Source organism: Manis javanica, chromosome 1 (assembly GCF_040802235.1).
Source record: "Manis javanica isolate MJ-LG chromosome 1, MJ_LKY, whole genome shotgun sequence".
Lineage (NCBI taxonomy): Eukaryota > Metazoa > Chordata > Mammalia > Pholidota > Manidae > Manis > Manis javanica.
The window spans coordinates 79969933-79995876 of record NC_133156.1 but is presented as its reverse complement, the minus strand read 5'-3'; the positions used below and the strand labels follow the sequence as shown (position 1 = coordinate 79995876).

Below are 25944 nucleotides of genomic sequence, written 5' to 3'. Positions count from 1 at the left end.
TAAGCAAGTATTTAGAGTGGCTTATTATAGATCACCTGAAAGCTGGAATTATGCACTAAATAATATTCAAGGACTTTCTTATTTGGAACATGTCAAATATTTTATTAAAAGTATTGGAGTGGAGTGATGACTATGAGGATTACATATTTATTCCAGTTAATGACTTGACAGAGATTATTGGGTGGGGACTGAATTCTTTAAATGGAAGAGGGAGAATGAACGTGACATAGACTGCAAGGGCACACTTCTCACCTTCCCCCTTCCCTTCCCTTCTCTCCTGTATTATTTCATAGATGTTTTTAGTGCCAGTTAACTTGCCATGCACAATGGTAGACCCTGAGGTAACAAGAGTAAGCAGAGTTAGATTTAATCCCTGTCCTGAAGAAGTTTGAATGTATTAGGGAAGAGAGGCATTACATATAATCGCACAGATTAGTTTCTAGTGACAAGCAGATAACTGCTCTGAGAGAATAAGTATTCTTGTAACACAGGATGGAGAGGACTTGACCTGGTCTATGGGATGCCCGGAAAGCTTCCTTAAGAAGAGTCATGTAATTGTGAACTGTGAGATCAATAGAGGCTAATGAGGCCTGAGGGAACAACATACGCAGTGGTCAGAGGGTGGCTGTGAGCATGTGCTTTTGGAAGGACCATCAGGAGTCCAGTGTGGCAGTGAGGGACAGGTGGCACAAGGTCTGGCAGGTGATGTTATCAGACCAGGTGGGGAGGTAAAGGGCTATTGTCTCTATCCTGAAAGTATTGGAGTACCTTTTATGAGAATGTGATGAGGAGATGGAGAAATAGAGAAGTGGGGAGAGAGACAGAGACTCTGTGTGAGTGTGTCTATGTGTGTGTGTGTGCGTCATGTGTTTAAAAAAGGAAGCCTTGACTGCTGTGGGGACAAAAGCATAGATGCTAGTAAGAGACGGTGTCTGAACACAAGGTGGGGCTTGTCTTCATGGTCGGACGGTAGTCCGTCAGCTGTTACAGTGATCACTGGGGGGAAGACCTGGCTTTAGAGGGCAGAGATAATGAGATTGGTTGGGATAACTTGAGATGTCTTTGAGTCATCCATGTACAGATGCTGAGTAAGTGTAACTGGTTGGAGGTTCATTATGTACAGAAGGTCATTTTACTTCAGGTAGAGATGAAATTATCTAGAGAGTGTGACTGTGAGAACAGGAGTCCTCGAAGCAAGCCTCTCTGAATTCCACTTTTTACAGAGCAAGTGAAGGAGAATATATGGACAAAGAGTGAGGAAATACGGTATTCTCAGATAATGCTACAGCTTGCTGAATGTTTATTATGTCCCAGGTCCTGTTCTAGTCTTTTACTTTATTATCTCATTTAATCCTCAAAGCTCTCTGTGCTGTTGGAAAGACGCTTACCTCTCCCTCCCTAGTCTCGTGACGCTCTTGGCTTTGCCAAAACTATCACCTTTGGAAATCATCACTTTCGGAAATCATGGGGATTAATTCAACACTCTCTTCACCCCCATTTAGTTACGATAAGAAGTCCTGGGGATAGCCTCTCATCCTGTATGGTCTGTACATGCTCTAGACCATGCAAGTCCTATTTCCAGATCAACTGCTCAACTCTCACCTCACTCAGCTCCCAAAATCCTTCTGCAGTGCCCTTCTGGGCAGGTACACTGCATCTCAAGCTTTTTTCAGGTTTTTTCTTTCATCTTCTGGCCCTGGAACTCAGCTCTCTCCTAAGGACACTGCCTCCCATGCAGACCCTCTGGCTATTTCCCCTCAGTGAGAGAGAAGACCCTCTCACTGGTTCCTTCTTTCCCCAGATCTCTCCACGTTATGAACGAAGGCTTGCTCTAACGCTTAGCCCTTGAACTTATCTTCATCTACTCCTTAAGTAAGTTGCCTTTCTTTGGGATACTTCTTTCTCTTTACAGTTTTGCTAACTGGAAGGGAATTCTATAATCAGTACTAGTTAAATCCTGTTGCCCCAGAGTAGATAGAGTTTTTTTCTTTATAAATTTCTTGGCCCAGCTTCATGATCTTGACCAGCACAGATGTCTGTTTTCTGAGGAAACGTGTTCTGCATACATATATGTAGATTTGGACCCCTACATTTCCTCCTCCAAATGTCTATCTTTGTTGCTTTCTCATACTGATTAGATGGTGAGGAAGTGAATAGGGTATAGCGCCAAGGGATAAGGTGCATAATCAGTGATGTTCAGAAGACTTTATGGTTTGGGTTGAGACTACAGAATCAGTTACTTGGGAGAGGTTGAGATCTGTCTGAGGAATTTCCTCTTCACTGAATATCTCCAGTTTTACAAAGCCTTATGGAAAAAATATGATTTTTAAAAGGCAAATTTACTAATAACAACTCTTTTCGTGATCTTTACCTTTTATGTAACATTTACTAAACTGCAACAGAACTTAAATACCATAAGTAAACCTAATCAGTAGTTTTTGATACTTAAGAGTAAGGATATGGGATTTTTTCCATTGTAACTCATCAGGAAAATTTGAGAAGAGACTTATGGTTTCTGGTTCTGTATGCCATGTTAGTACCGAGTCATCTTAGTTGGTATCTTTATGTTCCAGGGTATTCTGCAAATATTGGAATGTGTACATGTCTCTCTAGGGGTTCTCACTTTTCTCCCTAGCTTTAAGTGTAAAGATTGCTTAGTGGTATATGCAACATAGTGAGTCCCTTTCTTCTCCTACTTTCTGTGAATAAGAACATGTGCTATTGCGTTGAACTATTAAAAGCATGTTTTCCTACTAATATTTCAAAAAACATTGGCAGAATACCTTCCAAGATCATAAACTTGCTCACATTCTTTGGTCTAATAAACTACCTTTAAGAACTTATTAAGTGAAAATTATGAAAATGAAGAACTCTGTCTTTAGTTAATATTGAAAAATTAAAAAACAATAATAAACATCCAATGTAGAGAACTTATTAGGTATATTTTAAATCTCAGCCCTATAGGTTATCTATATATTTCAATTATAAATTTGAATGCTGTGTGGCAAGATATAAAACTGTATTTATGTATATAAGATAATACTATAAATAAAGTGTCAAGCTTTTTAATTTAGTTTTTTTTCTATTTAGACTTTGTAACTACATTAAATAGAAATTCATATGGATGGGAACTGGAAAGGAAAATATAAAAATGAATCATTTAGTGGTGGGATTATGGGTATTTTTCACTTTAAAAAATATCCTACCATGATCTTGAGTGAATAAATATTGAGATGAATACAGAAATGTCCAAAATCCACTTGGGATCCAAATTTCTTATTTATTAAGTGAATTGTGAGTACATTGTCAGACTGGCCTGATCATTCCACAGCATTTAAAAATTATTATTTACATTTAATTTTTTCAGAAATTGAATCATATTTAGTCATTTCAGAAATCAAAATGGAACATTGAGAGTTGGAAAGGTTTTGCTTTAGTACTGATGTGGGGCGCACGTAAAGTGGCATTCATGTTTCCCTCTGGTTGCCTTTTCTTGCCTTGAAACAGTCCACATACTTCTTCTTGGCCAAGCTGTGTCTGCTCTTTACTGCTGGAATTCAGAGGTGAATCGGTTCTCTTTTATTCTGGAAGCACCTTCTGCTCATGATGCAGCTTCTGTTATAGTAAAGTCCCTTAATTCAAGCAAGAACTTAATTGCTCTGGCGGGAGCCACCTACTCACACATGTATGAGCTGACCTATATCTCAAGCCAGTCCGACTTTATTCTTAGGTAGGTTCAACATTTTATGCTGAATGTCTTTATGCTCACCATGATTTTATGTGGCATCTGATTTCTAAGTTGTTATTTAGTGATTGATAAGTATACAAAATAAGAGCTATTTATGAGCCAGAAATTTAGTTATTATCCATATTTCTAATATCTGTTCTACCAAGTTAATTAGTATTATATGAATATTTTGGATTGAAATTTTATGTATGAAATGATGTGATTTTTTTCAAACTTTTAATATAATCAGTGTTGTGAGTTTTGTGAGTAATATACTATGTCTGAAATTTGTTGTAGTTGACTTATTTTATATACTTCTTATGCTAGTTCAGGTGAACTGCTATTTGAACCTGGTGACAGAGAAGCTGTAATAGCAGTAAATATCCTTGATGATACAGTTCCAGAAGAAGACGAATCCTTTAGAGTTCAGCTTAAAAATCCCAAAGGAGGAGCAGAGATTGGTATTAATGGTTATGTAAAAATCACCATTCTGTCTAATGATGATGCCTATGGAGTTGTTGGATTTGCTCAGGTAAGGATCCTACACAGAGAAGTAAAAGTAATATTTTCACTGTATTTAAATACTAGCTGTTAGTAGCATTCCAGGAGTCACATTTTGAGTATCTTAAGCCTCTCTCCCCTTCCTTTTCCTGTTTCTGTCCCCACTTTTGCATTCTGAGGTGAATTCTACTAATGTCTTGAAATTTACAGTTTTCCACACTGGACCCCCTGGATTAAACTCTGTCCTAAACCTTTTTTTGTACTGATTGTTCTTATAAAATTGCATTTAAAATGTTACTGTTTGGCCTTGGACCTGGAGTTCTGCTCTGCTGTGTGTCCTGTTTCCAGAGGGTAATGATGAAGCCAGTTCTAAATATACTGTACACCGTGTTACACTCATCACCTGCACTTTCACACTTACAGACTAGACCCATTTCAGGTGCTCAGTAGCCACATGTGGCCGGCAGCTATATTGTAGGACAGTACTGCCCTAAGGCATGAGCTGTGGGCTCAGGGCTTCCAAGGAAGAAGAAAACCTCTGTCCTCACCAGGTATTCACGTGACTTATTTCCTCACTTTCTTCAGGTCTCTGCTGAAATGCTGCCTTACCAGACAGGCCCTCCCTGGTAGAAAATTGCCACTCCCCACCGTCATGTTTTACTTATATCTTGTCATGGGCTTTATGGCACATAAAATGGCTCAATCTGTCTTTTGTCAGTTTCTTTTTGCTATAATTCAAGGCTGTGAGAGCTGGGATACTTCTTTGTTCACAGCTTTATTCCTGCACCTCAAAGCACACAAGAGGTGCTTAGTATGACCCTGTCATTACCCAGGGGAGGAAACAGCACTCATGTGGCCTTCTCGGGATCTCATACAAATATGCAGGGCAGCACTTGGGCCCCTGGGGCAAGAACCGATGTGCTCTGCGGCTCAATTTCATCTTCTTACCTTGAAGCCTTGCTGCAGATGGAGAGCACATTCAGTCCTTCAACTGTTTAAGCATGATAGACTTCTCTTTAAGAAGCTCCTTCCAGAATTGTTCTAGAGACATAAAGTGTCCAAAATCCACTTGGGTTTACATTTTCTTGTCTTTTTACTATGGTAGTCTGAAAAGAGACTCCCCCATTAATTTTTCTTTGCCAGTCATGTCTTTGCCAATACCTAGTCTTCTGGGTTCTTCCAATCTGTCCAGTAGAGTTCCTCAATACAGGCTTCTTGCTATCTGGATGATTTTTTTCCAAATTAAGATTATTAGATAATGAGAGTTCCATGAATGTTTTCTGGCAGTCAAACTCATTTTGCTAATCTTTTTTAATAGAGGGCATAGATCCAGAGAGAGGCTTCTCTTTGAAGAGGCATTATTTTTTGTGAACAAATTATATGCCTATTTTAAAATCAAAACATTTTCTGTGGGAATGTTTGATAACCTTGAGCAAGATTTTATTACTTTGTAACATCTGTAACAATGTGTTAAAATGCTGTGTAAAATATTGCTGTAGGATAGGATATCTACTCAAAGTAGCATTATAAATAGAAGCTTTTATAAGCTCTAAGAAATTAATAGGGGAGTCTCTTTTCAGATTACCATAGTAAAAAGACAAGAAAAAGAAAGATCTTACTGGAAAGATTTTTAAAAACCTTTAAACTCCATAGTATTGCTTTTTTTGCTTATGGAGAAATCAGTGGCATTGTAAAGAGAGATTCTTTGGAGTATTAACATTGAGAAAAAATTGATGAAGCGGCTGGCCAGATATGTTGCGAGTGTTAGACAATGCACGTTACAATCACACACAAGTAGATACAATGTGGAACAAAGGGAAGAGACAAGGAGTATAGGTGAGAAGGAGAGAATACGAAATTCTAACTTAAGAAAAGGGATGTTTCTGGCAGGCAAAATAGTTGTAAAGACCATGAGCTAAGGTTGAAACAGCATTAGTGGAAACAGCACAGCCTGTGGAAACATTTCAGAGGATATGAATTTAAGGGTAAGAGACTTCCATAAATGATCAGAAAGAAGGCCCTGTTGATTCCCATAACATTGTTAACATTTGGGTGGGATCTCAGAAATCATGTAGCCCAAACACTTATTTTACAAATAGGAAACAAAGGCCTGGAGGGATTACCAGAGGTTACACAGGAGAAGGTTTCCCTCATCTCCTGCCTCTATGTTCTTTCAGTTCTTCAAACTTTTACAAGCTATTGTATAATACAAAAAAGTTTCTGTTCATTGAAGAAAATTTGAAAATTATAGAAACAGGATGACAAGATCATCCTATAAAAATTAATATATATTTTTTTTGCTTTACGTTAGCCTTTACTTTTAAACATACATATTTTAGGATAAAATCATGACTATCCTATAATACTGTTTTTTAATTATTGTTTTTCACATAATATGTTGCTTATTACTGTGAAGCTTGTACATGCACAGTAGCATTAAATAAAAGTCTGCTTAGGTAATTTCAAATAATCCCTTGTGATTTCCTGTGTATTTTCCAGAATTCATTATATAAGCAAGTGGAAGAAATGGAGCAAGATAGCCTTGTAACCTTAAATGTTGAGCGCTTAAAAGGAACATGTGGTCGTATAACCATAGCATGGGAATCTGATGGAAGTATTAGTGATATATTTCCTACCTCAGGAGTGGTATGTAATTCAAAACATCATAGGAGAGTTACTTTTTAATTATGGTTAGTGTTGATGCATGGGCCCAAACCTTGCTTTACTGATGAAGTGTTTTGAGTTTGACCATTTTAACACTGGATTCCTACTAATCACCATAGTAGAGGTTTAAGGTTAGTTTTATTATTGTGATTATTGTTCTTTTTATCTAAAGACCAAAATTATCTGCACAAAAGTCATCCTTTGAGGGTCAGTACATTAGCTGGCCAAATTGTGGGTGTACTGCATCAGAAAGATAAAACCAATCAGACGATGAATGGAAAGGTGGTTTAAAGAGTTTGAGAGAAATGGAAGCAGTAAATGGGGAACAAGGCTATGTAAAATAGCCAGATTTATGTAAAAGCAGATCAAAGTTGTTGGGTGGTATAGGTTGAGTGTCTAATAATTAGACTCCAAGATTGAGAATTGGCAGTTTGCTAGGGAGATAAACTTACAAGGATGAGGAAGGCAAGAATGTGCAGAGGGAGGTGATGACCCATGGGCAGGAGCTCCTGAGATTGAACTCAGGAGGGTGTTTTGGAGCTGAGCTGCCCTTTGGAGTTGTTTCCAGTTGGGGCAAAGGGACCGAGATGTTACATTCCAATTTGAGCTGTCCACAACCTCATGCCACCTTCTGGGTGGAGCATAATCTGGGCAGAAACAGTTTGCTGCAGCAGAGGGCCATTCCCAGTGAGAAGCACAGCAGCTGTTATTCCAGCTGCTGGGAAGTAGATGCATTAGCTCAAGAAAGGGCTGAAGATCCCATTCTCTACTGTTAGAGGAAAGGATAAAATTGAGCACAGGTTCAAGAATGGAATCAAAATGATCCAAAGAATTAAATGACACACAAAGGGAGGGCATAAAGGGCTTTTAGGTCAAAATGGAAAAATGGGTTATTTCCTTGACTTGTCTTAGGTTTCATAGGTTAATCTGTGATTTTGCTCAAATGCTTCTTTGAAGAGTTCTTTGAAAAGACCTCTCTTTCATGAAATTGTCTCAAAAAAAAAAAGACAGATGTATATTATGGCCCATCATTTCTAGGTTTCTGTATCATTTGAGAGGGAATTGGAGTTTGGTGTCTTAAACATGTTATGACAAATTTTATTGCATTGAGTATTTACTTTATGCAATCTACCAAAACTTGAAGTTGTACCTCTCAGTTTCTGTATGTTCAGAAATATATTTCCCCAGTTAATGGTTCTTATATAAATATGATTAAAATTATTTCTAAGTTAAATGCATAATAGCATCTCAAGTATAGACTGTATTTTGGAAGAATTAATCATTTTATTCAAGTGTCAGTAAACGTTGTAAAGGGCCAGATAGTAAATATTGAAGATACGAGCTGTATGACCTCTTTCCCAGCTACTGAGCTTTGCCTCTGTAGCACCCATCGTAGTGATTGTATGAAATTGAATGAACTTGGCTGTGTCCCAATTTAATTTCTTTTACAAAAGAATGGATTTGGCCAGAGGGCAGTAGTTTTCTGACCCCAGATTTTATTAATAAAGCTCTTGTGTTTATCCTCAAGTACCTTCTGTAGGTAGAGAGGGTGACTATTGGCACAACAGGCCTGCAGTGCTAGTTGGAAAAATTGTAATTTGTAGCTGTATTGCTGGACAACAGGATATGAGGTGGAGAGCAATGGGCAATGACATTGAAGAAGCAGTTGGACGCCCTGTCTGAAAGGGTTTCAGATGCTTGTTAGCAAATCTGGCTTTGACTCTTCAGACAGTAGAGACACGCAGGTGGAGAGAGGCACTCTGATCTGTGTCTCTTTCTTTCTCTACCTCTCTTTTGGGCAAGGCATTGTAAGTCATACATCTATTTAGAGCTTAGCCAAAGGAAATAACAATCCTGGCAAAAATTTTGTGAAGAAAAACATTTAAATTACTTTGCCATCTTCTTTTTTGTAGATTAAAAAATAAAGTAAATGGTACCAAGGATTTAGACTCATAGAAACTTATGTACTCTATATTTTAACAGATACGACATTTTGACTATATATTTTATTAGGTTAAGTTTTAATATTTTCCTTTTTTTTCTAATAGTCTTCCACTTTTAACATAAGAGGCATTTGAGTGATTTATAGAATTATATTGTGTTACTTAAATATCTCTTGTTTAAGTTGTGGCTAGTATTAAAAGAAAATCTAACCTTTTGGTATTCTTATTGTATGATGATGATTATAAGATAAATAAAATCTTCCTTTAAAATTTTAGATTTCATTTTCTGAAGGCCAGGCACTGTCTACAATCACTCTGACTATTCTTGCTGATGATGTACCCGAGTTATCAGAGGTTGTGATCATAATGCTCATCCATATTACCACGGAAGGGGTTGAGGACCCCTCAAAAGGTGCCACTATCGATCAGCAAAGAGCCAAGTCAGTGGTAACCACTCTGCCCAATGACTCACCGTATGGCTTGGTGGGCTGGCATGCTGAGTCACTCTTCATTAGAGTGGCAGAGCCTAAAGGTAAATGCTGTTAAATATTTTTCAGGTTCTATTAAGTTTTATTGGATGAATCTGTTATTTACTAGGAATATAAATTTCTCTTTTTAGATGATGTTTTTCAGTTTTATGGGTCATACTCAATCCTGTTTTCTTTCTGTTTGTCTGTTAAATGCTCTGGTCATATGATCACACAGCAGTAATGCTATAGAAGTACTTTTGCTTTTTTGAGACATTAATTATCCTAAGAGAAATATTAATATTTTAGTCATTGCAGTAGAAGTGACTGGTTTTTATTTTACTTTCTCTTTTTCATCCTTTATCTGTTCTCTTTCTTCAGATTTTCTCTCTACAGGTTTTCAATAGTTACAGGGAACAGTGAGCAACACAAACTGTATGTGGTACTCAAGGTGTTAATTGTTAAATCCAAAGCAGTAATAAGAATAATATTTTTTTCTGTGAAGTGTAAGTGGTCAGCTCTTATCCCCTTTGAGTTTAGTGCTGAAATTTTTGCCTAAATAACTTTTTAAATCAGCTGTGGGATACATTTTTGTAGATAAAGATAATTTGATTTATGTGAATAAAGATTATATATAATATGTATGTATCTAGAATATACTACATGAAGGCTTTAATGTTTTCTGATAGGAACATGGACATGTTTCAAGGACCTTTTGTTTAAGTAGTTGATGGGGGAAAAAAATAACGTGTGATTATGCACCTGGGCTTTTATATGGGAACAGAAGCAGTAGGACTTAAAGTGATCTGTTCACTAAATCATTCAACAAACATGCCTAGTAAGTGCCAGAAATTGTGGCATGGTCACATATCTGTGTATTTGGTCATTAGAAACTCACAGACCAGTAGGGAAAATGGATAAGAATTTTTTTTCCCATTTATGGCAAATTAAAATTTAAAAACATAAGAAATGAAATAAAAAAATAGGTGCTGTGAATTAGTTCGAGCCTTGTGATTGGTGCCTCACTGTATGAACAAAACTGCTTTTCTTCTAATGGTTAGTTATTAAATGATGACTGTGCTTAATTTTTGATTTGCAGAGAATCATTTTAGCATTTGTACTTGGCACCTCTGTCAACCTGCACCTATGCACTTTCCTAAGATTTTTAGCAATTTTTGTTAAAGTGCCTGATAGGTGCAACATAGGGAGGATGCATTAGAGAGCCAGATGTGGGAATTTAGAACTAGGTTATAATGCTAGGACTGTATGGCGATTTCTCAGCACAACTCTGGGGACAGGGGTCAAAGCCCAGAAATACTCCTTGGGAGTATCCATTGTCTTTGTATTATCTTTTCCCTTAACTGTCTAAAAGGGATAGTGCAGAACATTCCACCCTAAGGGCTTGGAATGGGCGAGCAATAGAACAGCTTACTTACTTGAGACATGTCTGTCTCTCAGACAACACCACCATTCTTCAGTTACCAATTGTTCGAGATAAAGGACTACTTGGGGACATTGCCATTCACGTGATAGCTAAGCCCAATTTCTTACTGCACATCAGTAATCAAGCTACTGAGAATGAAGATTATATACTGCAGGAAACAATAATAGCAATGAAAGAAAGCATCAAGGAAACTTATGTCAAAGTTGCCATTTTGCCGGTGAGTGGAGGCTGCAGTGGATATGATGTAAAATAAAGAAAAATACTCTTAAAGATAAAAATGTGATGCTCTTGGTGGTAGAAATCTTTAAAAAGAATACTTTAAAATGTAAAAATGTGAGTACTCTAATTTTCCCAGCCATCCTAATATTTAATGATGAGTGGATATTAATGACTGGTAAAAATAACAGATGAATTAATTATTTCTATTTATTTTTGAATTGGAGTATTTTTTTAGTGAACTTTGAAGCATTAAATTTGGATTGATTACATGTGATTGGATCCACTGTTTTGTTGGTTGTTGTTTTAAACTAATGACTGAATGAATACAGTGCCCAAATCTGTCTGGTTCTTTTTATTGTTGGTTCGATAGGGCAGTATTTTCATTTCATGATGTGATTACTTGAATCAAGATTAATCTTCCGATGATTCAGGTCTGGTGTTAGTGTTCTCCCTCTCTTTCTCTTTTATTTGTATAAAGAGAATATGTGTGTCTATCTGTAATGATACAGAAGAAACTGAAAGTGGTTAGTAGTGTTGTCAATAATGTTATAACTAAATGTTGCATTTCTCTTATATGTAATATTATTAACATTTACATATATTATTAGATAGTGTCAAGTGTTGCTAATAGTGGTATTAGAAAAAGTGGCTTCTGGAGAGGACATTCTGTGAAAGACATGAAGAATGGGGCAGAATGGATGTTTCCTTTTCTTTGAAATTTCTTGTTACTGTAATTTTTTAAAAAGTTAATTAAAATGTAGGATTATGTCTAGATTTACAAGTCTAGAGCTTTCCTTTTAAGATGTATATAGCATTTGCCATTTCTTCTAAATTTGGGGTGGGGGTGTTATATGTGTAAAACTTATTCAATAGGATATGGTGAAAATTGTATGATAGATTTTTAAAAATTATTTTACTTGCCAGTGCTGGTATGAGGCTTCAAATGAGTCTGAAGTTGTCAGGAGGAATATATTAAAATATAAAATGGAATCTTCTGTGTGTGATAGAGCTGCCCATTCCTGTGGATCTTTATTCCTTACTGAAAAATATCAGGTTTCCATTGCAAATTCAATATATTTATAAAGTAAAATGCTGTATCTTTCCCCCAACTCTCCTTACCAGGATAATGCTCCCGAGTTGGAGGAAGGATTTATTGTCAACATTACCGACGTGTATCTGATGAACTCTGACTTCTCTGTAGGACAGCCAAGTGTGCGGAGGCCTGGGATGGAAATAGCTGAGATAATGATTGAAGAAAATGATGATCCCAGAGGAATTTTTAAGTTTCATATTACCAGAGTGAGATAAACTTTAATGTATTTATTGTAGCACAGAAGCTTGTCCCTGTTAATTTGGTCAGTGTTATGTATTTTTAGCAAAATAATTGGTTTTACTTGTATATAGCTACAAATATATGTCTCAAAATTTATCTTATAAACCAATGCTTAGTTTTCTTGGAGCTAGATGAAGACTAAGCACATTTATTTTCATTAAATTTAAATACAAGAATTCTGAAGACCTATTATGCATAATTATATCTATTGATTTCTACTTTGAAATACAAGAAGAAATAACAAATAGAACGTTATGACATAAGATGTTACTTTTATCTTGCATTTCAACTTATATTCTTTATTTACAGGATGTGGGTGGAGTTATTACTGCCTATGAGGTGCCTCCACCCCTGAATGTTCTTCAAGTTCCTGTAGTCCGGCTGGCTGGAAGCTTTGGGGCAGTACATGTTTACTGGGAAGCAACATTGGACAGTGCTGGCTTGGAAGACTTTAAGCCACCTCGTGGGATTCTTGAATTTGCAGATAAACAAGTATGCTAGTTAATAACATATCAGTGATTTTTGGTCATACACCATACATTTTATAGGCATCTGTTAAATGAATGTGCATTAGTGATTGCTGAATTTATTAATAAACTCTGCTTCTGTGTCAAGCTAAACAGAACTATTATTAATTAATGTACTATAATTTATTAATAGACAAAGGAAGAGAACTTGAAGAGGCAAGAGTCTCTGAACTTCCCCACCTGATTCTATTTTAAATAGAAGTTATAAAGGAGGATATGGCTTAGACGTGCCTAAGAATGTAAAAAAATGACTGATAAACTACACTATTCCTGTGACTTCTAGGTTCTTTTATTCTATTTATTTCTTAATGCTTGTAAATACAGACATTTATTTAGGGTTTGCCCTAAAAGTGTATGCATTTATTACTTAACATCCAAAATATTTTTTACAATTAAAAAAGGCTAAAATGATAGGAAAGGAACCAATAGTTAAGACTGGAAAAAATTAGAGAAAAATAATCTCAATCTGGGTCAGCCAATGTTAGAAATTACAAAATATTTCCCTAAGAGTTAAAAGTTTTGCACACTGGCCATTTCTGATTTGTAAGAATAAGATGTTTTCTTAAATTTCTAAATCAGTAAGTGGAAAATCTTGTGAACAACCATGAAAATGTTAGTAACCTCAAATAGCAGTGTGCTGTCTACATGAAGTCTGATTTTGCCTGAACAAATTTGCATAGTTCCCCCTAGTTGGGCAGTAAATGTTGCTAAAAAATAAACATACAGATCTGGATTTTCCTACACATAAAGGTCTGTTATTGTTGGTAATTGAAATCATGATTTTTTAACAAATTTAGAACTTTACAACATTTCCTACTAAAAGAGGGGACATGCTGATTTTTACATTAAAAGCAGCAACAAGTAGATTTTTCATTGAAGTAGCTTTCTAACTTCAGTTCAATTAGCAGCACTTTATTCTGTACACAAGACTGAAGTCCCATCCTTTAGCAGCATCCTTAAGATCATATTATTCTTAGTTAGCATCCTGTATATAGGGAAGGTATTCCTTATTTTACAGTATAGATTTTAGGTACAGACATTTTAATAAGCTTTTTTGTAGCATTTGATTTGGGTCTTGGCCTCAGTGTGATGCCCAGATTTCTCACTTTTCTCTGTTACTAAATTGAACCTTTTAGGTGAATTGATAGAAAAACTATGAAGATTTTTGGTAAATGTGTGTATTACATTAGTGGAATTGCCTTCTGGGATACAGGAAAAGATTTTAAGTATGGAGATACAGCTGGAATATTTTTATGACCAATAGTGAAATCAAAAGCTGGACCAAGTTTTACCTATTCATGTCCTATAAAAACTTTTAGCCTAGACCCAGACAAATGAACTAATCCTGATCATAAACATCTAAGAACAGAGAATATTTGGGTTTTCTTCCTCTCTTTTCCCCTGCCTTATAAGAACAGTATTTGAAACAAAATGGATTTATATACTAATTACAGAAGACAATGGTCATTTCTATGCTATCATTTTATATCATGTAATATTAATACTGGTTATACCAAGATTTATGTTTTTGCAATGGTTATTAGAGCCTGAATGGCATTTTAAATATTTTTGTTCAAGAATAAGGCTTCATTTATTACATATGTAATTTCCTCTATCTTGAGAATAATAGACTGTACATTTCTGACTTTGAAATACTTAAATATTTAAAATAGTATTATGAACATCACAGGCAAAAAATACTGCTTTTTTTCTTTTGTGCTATGTTTCTAGGTTTCAGCTAACAAATTAAAATATATATGATCAAAAATTGCAATTACATTATGTCCTCCTCCCATCTTACACTTCCTTCTTCCCCTACTGTCTCCCTTCTCTATCTCCCTCTTTTCCTTCCTTCTTTGTTTTCTTTCATAGGCTACTGCAATGATAGAAATCACCATAATTGATGATGCTGAATTTGAAGTCATGGAAATGTTCAATATCTCCTTAATCAGGGTGGCTGGAGGGGGCAGGCTTGGCGATGATGTTGGAGTAACTGTTGTTATTCCACAAAATGATTCTCCATTTGGAATATTTGGATTTGAAGAAAAGACTGTAAGTTAAATATATTGGGGTGGGTGCTTCCCCAGGCCAATTTTTTTATGTAATTTTTAGTAGAAGGTATCTTTCATTTTTTTTTTTTTTAAGAAAACTCTTCATTGCCTCTCCCTCAAAATTCTCTTCTGAAGAGTGTTTTAAGTTGGCTGTCAAATTAGGGAACAATCCTCCAATTTGTGCACACAATTTGTTAGTAATGAGAACTCTTCTGTCAGGCAGTGATAAAGGAGAACAGATTCTTAATAAAACTATTAGGTGTAACAGATCAAGATCTACTTTTGTCCATCCATTCTGTCCTCTCTCTGCCCTGTTGCCAGGTTGTCATCCTGGTCCCAAGGCAGGATTCTGTTACGGATCTGGGTGTTACACCCCAAGATGTGTTTAGTGCCTCTCCTTCTGGTGCTCTGTCCTAACTTTATTAAACGAAACACCACAGTCACCCCAGCTCATCCGTTTCTCTTCATTTCTTTTCTCTTACTTCTTTTTGGCTATTTATTTCTATGACCTGGAAGAGAGAGAGCTTGATTATTGTTGGTTCAACCACTGAGGGAGAAAAGAAAAGCATAATCATTTATGCAGCCAGGTTTGGTGACTAGTACTGAATCATCTCTACATCAGAAATATAAAAATGTTATACACTGTATCATAGTTATTAAGTACATTGTGGGTGTCATAATTTTTATGACTTTACCTTTTGAAGGGAATTCCAAGTTGTAATGATCATAAAAATATTTAAATCTTAAAAATATTAAATCATAAAAATATTTTTAAAAATTCTGATATCCATAACAGCTTTTCTAGCTCTATATGTCACCATTCCTTTTTTTGATCACTAATATGTAATCAGTAATTCACCATAGATCATTTAAAATAACAAATAAATTAGTCTAATGCCCATTTGCTTTTCTGTACTTTTGGATGCAAGGCTAGACCTACAATTTTCCCATCAGGTCTGGGCTTCCCAGATGCTCCAAAATTAAATAAACTAATGATTGCTTAATGATGTGATCCATTGAAATTTCAGTTTCATAAGAAAATGGGATCCATAAGAGGGACAGACATCCTTCTACTTCTTTAGCCTAGAGATTCTTTTTCTTCTTTGGGAAAGGAATAAACACAAGTGGTTGTAAGGAGTGATAGATTCACAGAGGAGTAGCCGTGAATGTTACCTAGGCAACATGAAAAGTCTGGGAAACACAAAACTATATAAAGGAGAGAGTAAAAGTCTCCTTAATATGACTAGCCTGAGATAGACATCATTAATATTTTCTTGTATTTCTATCCAGGCTTTCGTTCTCAGCATATGTACAAAGAAAAATATTTCAATATGTGTAAATACATAATTTAATTTTTGTAAAATGTCTCTGTTAGCTTCTGAGGTTAGATAAAAGGTTCAGAGTTTTGGTCAAATCTTCAGTTAGTGAAACCTTATAATATTTCTGCTTTAACCTCATCACACACGTTTGGACTCTGTCATTAGTATGTTAGTAACTTTGTCTCACTGTTAGGAAAAATGAAGAGTCATGTTACCATTCATACATAACTTTTCTTTGTTCATTTTATCTTAACTCCTGTCATAAACTCTAGTGCACCTGTATTCTGGAATCTCATATCTTATTTTAATAATCTTAAATTTCCAATTTGTCTTACAGTCTAGAAGTAAGAGTTAGGTCACCCATTCCCTACTGTGTTATTTCTCCTAAGCCTTGTCGTGAGGGGCAAATGAGTTGATATACATAAAGTACTTAGAACTAGGCTTTGCACTCAGTAGGGGTCTTGCAAATTTTATTTTTGGCAGAAGTAGGAGTGTTGCTCAGTCCTTTGTAGTTATTTTCTTCATATCCATTCTTTCTTACTGCCAAAGCTTCTTGATACCATGAATTGTATCTTTTAATTATGTCTAAGATATACAATATTGTGCATACTGTGAACATTTTGTTAGCATTATTTGGTGAAACCGATGAGATTCAGAACTGAATATTGAGAAGAGATTGTTAGTATAAATCTGTCAGAATTAATGAGTTTCTCACAAGGTCAGGGTGGTAAGTTTACCAAAGTAATTACAAAGTACAGAGACTCATGGGAATCTGCTTGTGAACTTACACTAAAATGTTATTATCTCTGGAATCAAAAAGAACTTACATATGCAATTTGTTTATAATGGGCTTTTTCTCTGTCAGTTTTCTTTCTTATATAATATTTCTGACCTCTGAGAAGTGATATAAATAGCACTGGATATGGAGTCAAGACATCTGAACTAGATTCCAGGTTCCTCTTCTCCAAATTTAAAATATATCCATCCCTCAGATTTCTTAAGATGTTCTGAGGGTCCTCAGTAGCATAAAGTATATGCCAGAACTGACACATAATGGAAACTCAAAAAATACCAATTGATTCCAAATCTCTTCCCTTGGCACCAGTGCAAAATCTCATGTAAAAACAGAACAAGACTATTAGATGTTTAAGGGTCTGTCTGTCCTGAAAATGGAAAACATTGTATTATACTTTTGTATTTACCTAACTGGTGGATATTATGGGCTCATTTTGGACTTTGCTTCACTGAGTCAATATATGTAATTCAGTTGAACCGGGTGTCTCTTAATAAAGGATCTTCTGTAAAAAATGAATAGTACAGGTAAATTAACATAGAGAATTTCCTTATCTATTTATGTCTGATTAATAAAACTTCTTGGTTTTGGACTTAACTAAAGTTGCAAACTATAGATCATTGAAAGGGCAGTTGAGGTCTGTTTTATGTAGGGATCCTGGTTGCCGTAATAAAGAACCCCCAAATCCAACTTCCTTAACATAATAAGGATTTGTTTCTTCTTCAGTCAGGAGTCCTACACCAGTGTTCTGGGTTTGGGTCTTACGGACATTTCTCCAACTGGCATCTTGGGCACCAGACTCTTTCTGTCTGTGGCTTATTTCCTCCCATAGGTCCTGGGAGTCCTCTCTGGTCTCCCAGCAAAGGGGGACAAGAGGAATGAGGAGCGAGCATTGTGTGGGAAGTTGATGGCCAGAACTTTTAGTAGCTATTTCACTTCCACCCATATCCTGGTCAGTCTTTTTTTTTCAGTCACATGCCCCTCAGGTTGCAAGAGAGGCTAGGAAATGCCATGTAGGTGAGTGTGTAGGACAAAAAGGAAATGGGGTTTGGTGAAATATTTTTTCTGCTACATAATTGTAACATGCCATGACCAAAGTTCTAAATTCAAAAATTTCAGTCTTCATATATAGAAAGAAGATTGTGGTTTTCCTGCTCCTTTTTTCACCTTACTGGATTTACTTCCTTTCAGGTAATGGTTGATGAATCCCTTTTGTCTGATGACCCTGATTCGTATGTGACACTGACAGTTGTCCGGTCCCCAAGAGGAAAAGGAGCCATCGGCCTTCAGTGGATGATAGATGAGACAGCTAAAGGTGACCTCAGTCCTTTGAATGGGACACTTCATTTTGATGAGGTATGGTCAGCATCAGGACTCTAGTTTCTTTTTTAATTTGTCATTTGATTTTTCTTTTCTATAGTATTTCTTATGAATTCATATGGCAGTATTCACTATGTCTGGAATTTTTAAAAAATCATATGCATTGTGGGGAAATCACAAACACACACACACACAAAATCCTAGATGTCTGAAATTAAATTTAATGCAGACACTGCCTCTGTCCCATCATCAAAACTACTCCTGTTTCAACATTTCTTCTCCTAGTTGAGAGCAAAACCATCAGCCAAGTCGGCCATCTGGGTTCCATCCCCGTCTCTCCTGTTCCGTACATATATTTGACCACTGAGTCTGGTCAATTTTCTCTTTTAAATACCTTTCTGTTCCTCTTTCTCTATCATGGCTGTGATAGTCCATGCCACCCTCATTTCTTGGGTAGTCTTTTAATTGATATTCCCATTGCAAGTCTTTTGCCTTTTCTATCCATTATCCATGCTGCTGATAAGGTTATTTTCCTATAAGGAATATCACATTCTGCCACCTCCTGCTTAAAATGATCCAGTGACTTCCTCTTAACCACAGGAGTCCAAACTCCGTAATGGTACCTGAAGCCTCTCATGAGTCAATCCTGGCTGTCCCTGCACCTTTTCTTCCCTTACTGCTTAATTTTCATCATTTGTGCCTCAGTGATAGCAATCTCCTTACAATCCTCAGGATACCCTATGCCATTTCAGAGCTTGCTGCTACCCAGGTGTTGTTTCCTCCTCTTTTTGGTCTTATGTCACCTCCTCTCTGAAACCTTCCCTTCTGATTTAAATAGCGTTAAACATATCCTTGTGTGGTAGCTCTATACCTGTTTACATGTTTACAGGAATTATTAGGTCAAGCCATATGGAACTGCTGCTCTTTGACCATTTTGCTCTACAAGGTGGTCGTTTCAAATAATTAAACCCAATAATGTTCCTGTATTTCTTCCCCTATAAGAATGAAGTCTCCTTTAGCTAAGATTTACAAATTACTTACATTTCAGTCTCCATATACACCTTGGAGCTCTTCATTTTGAGCATTACACAGAACGTGGGTTATTCTAATTCCCTTCTTGAGACCCAAGCCTGACCTTCTGGGAATTAGGTAATGTTAGGGAAACTTCCGGTGATTGTTGGCATACCTCTTCCTGGAGTATTGACAGTAAGAGGAGTTTTATCCTTAACAGCTGATTCCTTGATTAGGGTAAAATTTTCCTGAGTTGACAAAAACAGTCCACTTTTTAGATTAGAAGGGACTGAGTCAATCCCAGGCATTTTTCAAAGACCCCAAACAAGTTTTATTTTGGAAAAAACACATTCATTTCAAGGATGATGAGAAGTAGCCACAATTATTGAGGCAGAAAAAAATGTAAGTATGAAGAAAAAATGGATGAGAAAATTACAAAAATGTTTCTCTTCTGTAATGAATGAAAAGATGTTTTAAGAAACTGTGGTAAATTAGTCATTAGGGATGAAAGTACAGCATAGACAATATAGTCAATAATAGTGTAATATTCTGTGTTGATAGATTATAATTATACTTACTGAGAAGAACATTTAGTAATGTAGATAACTGAAATCACTATGTTGTATACTTAAACCAATATAAAATTGTATGACAACTGACCATTGGTTATTATAGGGAGGGGGCTAGGAGGAAGGGTGAAATAGGTGAAGGGGATAGAGGTGCAAACTATAAATGCAAATTATAAAATAAGCTAGTCATAGGAATGGAAGTATGACATAGAGAATATAACCAATAACACTGTAATATCTCGATATGGTAACAGGGTAACTACACTCACTGTGGCTGCACCAAGTATGGTATGTACTTACTGAGTTACTCTGTTTTACATCTGAAACCCATATAAGATTGCATGTCAACTTTATTCCAATAAAAAGAACTGGAAAAAAATATGCAAAGCTGTAGATCAACTATACTTTAATTAAAAATCAAGTGTGATTCAGAGCTTCTATACTGAGTCAAAATACTGTGTACCATAATAGCAGAAAACCAATCTCAACCTTATAGACACTAAGAATTTTTAACATCCACATAACACTTTGAAAAAAATGTTTGAGGTAGTGTTTCAGCCAGTCAAAATCTGAATCAAAATAAATCATTTAAAAATGGAAATCACATTACAAGCCATCTGTGTGTCCCAGCCTCCCACAGTTGATAACTTTGAAGAGGATCAAGATCTCTCTGTCCAAGTAGTTGTTTTTTACAACTCCTGAAGATAATGACTCTTTACAAAATCCAGTAGAATGGTTGTAAATGTTGTATTTGTTTACATTTTGTTAACACTAGCCAGGCAGACCTTGGCTGGAGCATCAAACAACTCTTTCTGGGGTGATTTTGCTGGGTTTCCTATGTCCGCCCAGCTCCCTCCTCCTTCTCTGCTCCTTGGCCAGCTCTTAATAACCTAAAGAATTTAGGGGAAGGAGAATATGGTACCCAATTAATCTGAGCACAGAGTTTCACTATGAATAACCCCAGTTTTACCAAGAGCAAAGTGCTATTAACAATCGGACTCTCAACTGTTTCTGGATGTAGGGATGGGGATATGAAGGAGAATTAACAAGCTTATTTTAAAAATAAGTACGGAAATATGTATTTCAAAAGACCAGCAACTCATAAAGAACATGGAGGGTAGTATTGCTTAACCCAATTTAGGACAATACATAGCTAAGGTAAATAAAGCAGTGTGATATTGGCTGTGGCATAGACAAATAGATCACAAGAGAAGAAAATGGAGAGTCCAGATTTGTCTTCTTTTTATCATTTTTCTTTTAGGGTCATGCGTATATCTTTTTTAAAGTTAGTAAAGGTGAAAGCAGAGAAAATTAGTTAAAAACTAGTAAAACAATAGATTAGATGAATAAGTAAAAAACAAGCACAAAAAATAACCTCACAAAATAAGAAATGATAAGAAATAACCAGTAAAAGAGAGAAAATACTGAAAACTGTAAAAGATTTCTTTGTCAGTCTAGCCAAATAAATGTAAAAACCTGTATGGAATTCGCTGTAGGAGATACACAAAGTCTGAAAAGAAGAATTTCCACATACGAAATAGAAAACAGTTAGAGTATAAGCTCTGTAGGTGGTTTTCCAAAGGAATGGGAGTTGAATGTATAAAAATCAGGTGACCCCAATACTGCGTGCTCCACATCTACTTCGTTTGCAGTTTGTTGACCTTTCTACACCAAACACGGAAGCAAATACCTTTGTTTTTTTCAGTTGTCTGATAGGTGATTAAGAAATTAATCAGTAATGCCCTCTGGCATTCCATTTGCCACCTAGATATTCTGCCACCATTTTCAAGGTGCTGGTTACTTGAATGTCATTAATGATCTTAAGCCAAGTGTCACAGATACTTCATCCACTCATTTCTCAGATTCTGATATGTGATGACTCAGAAAACATCAGGAACACATGCAATAGTCATGATCTGAAAACTCCTCATCTGGCATGAAAAGAATTTAGAATTTTGATATTACTTCAAATTTCCATATTTTCCTCAGTAATAATGAGCAGTAAATTCCCAGTTATAGAATCTAATTGGTAGATCCCATTCCCAGATGATTAGGAAGATTTTCTGGGTTTAAGCAAGATATCCATACTAAGATGACAATCTTTTTCCCCAAAGAGTAAGGCCATCCTTTTTCAGAGTACTGAGTGCTTCAAGAGTGATGAGATTGTAGATCACTCTGGATTTGATCCTCTCCATCTAGTTTTTTGTTTGCCGACCTAGCACTTTTTATGTACCACTGCATTAATTCCACAGTTCCTGTATTGTTCTTATATTCTTACTGGAGTAAAGCTGCATTAAGCTCCATTGTTCCTGTGTACCCAGCTCTGACATACGTACATGCCTCCATCCTAAAGAATGATTTTGTAGCTAAGACACACAATTCACAGTATGTGGAGAATAAAAGGAATAGGAGTGATTTCACTGCATCCCATGATTTTCCATAAGTTCATTTTAATAAGATGTGCAGTACGAAGTATGTATTTTCCTAGGACCTCTTAAAAAATTTTAAGAAATAACCAACGGAAATAAGAAACTACGAAGGGAGAATAACTTGAGTGAAGAGATTAAAATAATGCTTTTTAATATTAAAAATACCAAAGAAAAAATGCAATTTTAGAATTAAGATATACATGAGAAGCAATAAACAGAATTCAAACTGTAGAAAATGAGTGATGCATAGGATAAATTGGAGTTGATTTATCAGAGTGCAAGGAGAAGATAAAGATAAAAATATTGTCTGTGATGTTTATGTCTCATAGTATTAATCTAGTTGTCCTCTGTGCATTTGCTTTCCTCTATTCCTTCACTTCCATCTGCCACTGAAAACTTAAGAAATGTTCCAAGAAATTATTGAGTTGAGTGTAAGACTAGAGAAGGAAGGAATTATAGTGAGTACTCGAGATCCATGGAAGGATCTTGTGGGAGGAATGGGTAGGAAGCAGGAATGGGTAGAGAGGAGAGTCAAAATAGATAGTAACCTTTCTAAGTATTAAATCTGTGACCTTGATCTCTATATCACACAGTCTCTCTTTAAGAGATTGGACGTTCAGTGGTTGAAAATTTTCAGTACATTTAGAGGTTGTGTTAAATTTTTACCTTTTATTCCAATTAAGAACTTAAATGGAATTTGTGGTGGGAGCTAATCTTTATATAGTAATTTTCTGCAGAAGCAACACATAATTCTAGGGGATGAAAAGGACACATTCTTAAGAAATGCTTTTAAAAATGCTTATGGACATAAACATTTTTCCACTAATGAGAACATTTGGCTTTAATCAATGTGGAAAATTTATCATTCCTCTCATTGGATGTAGACTGAGTCCCAGAAGACCATTTTGTTGCACACACTTCAAGATTCCGTGTTGGAGGAGGACAGGCATTTCACCATTCAGCTGATACCAGTTGGTGAGGTGGAAATATCTCCATTCAAAGGTAAGAGAAATTCCCATTTTGAGAAATTAAAAAGTATATCCTAATAAAAATATAACCAAATCATCAATAGTTAACCAAGATAGTGTTAAGTTTATAATTCCTTAACTATTTGCTGAAATATAAAGATGTCATATCCCATCTGTATTACAGCCAAAGAATTTTTGGAATTAAAATTATAATGCCCATTGTTTGTAAAGTTATGTGTCAAAGATTCATAATACTTTGTGTAATTTTTTTTAATCATTCATTTTTATTTAATTTTGAATAATGCAACAAGCACCTGCAAACCACACCCATATTAAAAGCCAGGACTTGAAGAAAATCCTCTAATTCTAAAGTGTCCTCACTGAGCCCACTGCCTGCCTCCCCTGTTCAAGGCAACTGCCATCCTCATCCTTGTCTGTCATTGGCTTGCTTGTTTTTTTTTTTTTGCCTTTTTTAAAAAATGTTTTATTTTGTTATCATTAATCTGCAATTACATGAAGAACGTTATGTTTACTAGGCTTCCCCCTTCACCAAGTCCTCCCCACAAACCCCATTACAGTCACTTTGTGTAATTTTTAAATAGTAAAAATGTTTATTGTAGCAGTGTTTATAAAATAAAATATGGAAACTTTCTAAATGGTCCATCGATAGGAGACTGGTTAAATACCACAGACGACTGTGTAAGTATTTGAAAGAATGTGGCAGAAATACTCTTAATTTTCATTAAAAATTAAGAAATACTCTTAATTTCATTAAGAATTCTTAAATTGCATAGAATACTGTTATGTTAATAAAGTAGACTTCATAATAACATGTTCCATGCAATCCCCTTACATTGATAGTGTTTTTTGATTACTTTTTCCACACATATTTATAATGATCACATGTTACTTTTGTAAAAACGTCCTCATTTTAAAACTTAGTATATATGATTATGTCTGTTTCTGCTTATATATACCTGTTTTCAACTGTAGGTAATTACTTAGATGTTCTGGCATTTCAGAAACAGGCATCATAATTCCCATTTGTCTATGATCTATATGAAAATTCATTTCTTAGAATAGATCTGGAGAAAAAGGATTAATGGTTTCATTCGGTACAAACCACAGAAATGGCCTGGCAAACTTTTATATGAAAGCTTACTATTATTACATGCCCTTTTTTACCATCAAGAACTCCATTCCGTGCAAGGGTCTTTGGCCAAAAAAGCAGAATTCCATGGCCAAGGGAATTCTAAGACTGTAGAGTATTACTGCCTGTGCTTTGCACAGTTAACTCTCTTGTATTTTTATCTGGAGCACTTTTTAACAAGCTTGGAGGGAATCATTGTCTGTATTATTCCATAAGTTAGGTCAGTTGTCTGCATCATGCTAAATGTCAGGGTTGATGTCAGACTAGACACAAGACCAAGAATATACCAGTGGATTGGGATAAATTGTTAAACATAAAAAATTCATAATATATTTGCAACTATGACATAGTTGGACATGACAAACTATTCTTGGTCCCATTCATCCATTGGCAAAGTAAGGGTGTGCTAATCCTGTCCTTTGTTTCATGCACCCTTAGTGTGTGCTTCTGGAGACAATTTTTTTGAAGTTACTGTTCAATTATAATATAATTACTCAAATTCCCTGATAATGGTTTTTAATTCCATTTTAGTAGGAATATGTGACTCACTTTATAAATGTTTACAAGCAAACAGTAGAGTCAGAAAGTTAAAAATAAAGGAGTACCACAAGAATTCTTGCTTTTTCCATATATCAAATAGACATGGTCACATAGCCAATTTCAGTGGGCTGCAGAGTGGTTACTGCAGAAGTGAATTAATGCGAATGGCAGAAGAGCACTTGCTTATCATTGGAGTGATGCTGGAATTACTGCCCACTTTCTCCTGCTCCTTTTGTTAAAATATAACTGTGGGCCAATTATTTGCCTCAGTGTCTTCAGTGCCTTGATGTGCTTAAATTTGTCTTCCTTGGTAAAATGAGGATAACATCAATGCCTAACATGATTGTCATCTTTCCATAAGATAAGCATATGCAAAGTGCTTAGAACATTGTCAGGCATATACTAAGTGAATACATGTGTTTGTTATATAAGCAGTATATATGAACTTCAATTTAGGTAGTGCATCAATAGTCATTCGGGGAGATAAGGGAGCATCCGGAGAAGTTGGGATAGCTCCATCATCTAGGCACGTCCTCATTGGGGAACCGTCAGCAAAATACAATGGTACTGCTATTATCAGGTAAGGGCTTCATAATTTTTCCTTGCCTAGGTGGAGGTTTTGACGTTTCGTTTAAATAGCTTTAATTTTTTTCTGCCTTAAATACATTGTTCTCATTACATATATAATCAAACATTGGCATTTTAAATATTGGTAACATCCTTTGCAAAGTAGAACAGATTTTTGTTAAAACTTGAAGACATATCCTTGCCTATCTTGAAGTTAGATTGTGAGGAATGTTTTGGAAAAGTTCCTTCAACAAAAATATGTCAATTATACATTTGAGCTTTACCTGTTTTGAATTTGGATCGTGACTGTTTCTTGGGTGATTTGCACAACTCTTGCTATGGGAAGCACATTGAGTTACATGGGGAGATCGTAGGCTTTCAGCCCCATTCTATCACTGCCAC

At 35.7% G+C, this 25944-nt stretch overlaps 1 protein-coding gene across 1 annotated transcript in view; it reads left to right on the top strand.

Moving 5' to 3' along the window:
* ADGRV1 (adhesion G protein-coupled receptor V1) overlaps nucleotides 1-25944 on the top strand; it is a 577341-nt gene that overhangs the window by 194492 nt on the left and 356905 nt on the right. Inside the window, exons 51-61 of the mRNA XM_037012118.2 lie at nucleotides 3508-3730; nucleotides 4055-4259; nucleotides 6728-6874; nucleotides 9112-9367; nucleotides 10761-10963; nucleotides 12088-12264; nucleotides 12608-12790; nucleotides 14698-14877; nucleotides 18180-18344; nucleotides 23202-23319; nucleotides 25432-25555. Coding sequence (XP_036868013.2) covers nucleotides 3508-3730; nucleotides 4055-4259; nucleotides 6728-6874; nucleotides 9112-9367; nucleotides 10761-10963; nucleotides 12088-12264; nucleotides 12608-12790; nucleotides 14698-14877; nucleotides 18180-18344; nucleotides 23202-23319; nucleotides 25432-25555 — 1981 coding nt within the window. The remainder of the gene's footprint in view (nucleotides 1-3507; nucleotides 3731-4054; nucleotides 4260-6727; nucleotides 6875-9111; nucleotides 9368-10760; nucleotides 10964-12087; nucleotides 12265-12607; nucleotides 12791-14697; nucleotides 14878-18179; nucleotides 18345-23201; nucleotides 23320-25431; nucleotides 25556-25944) is intronic.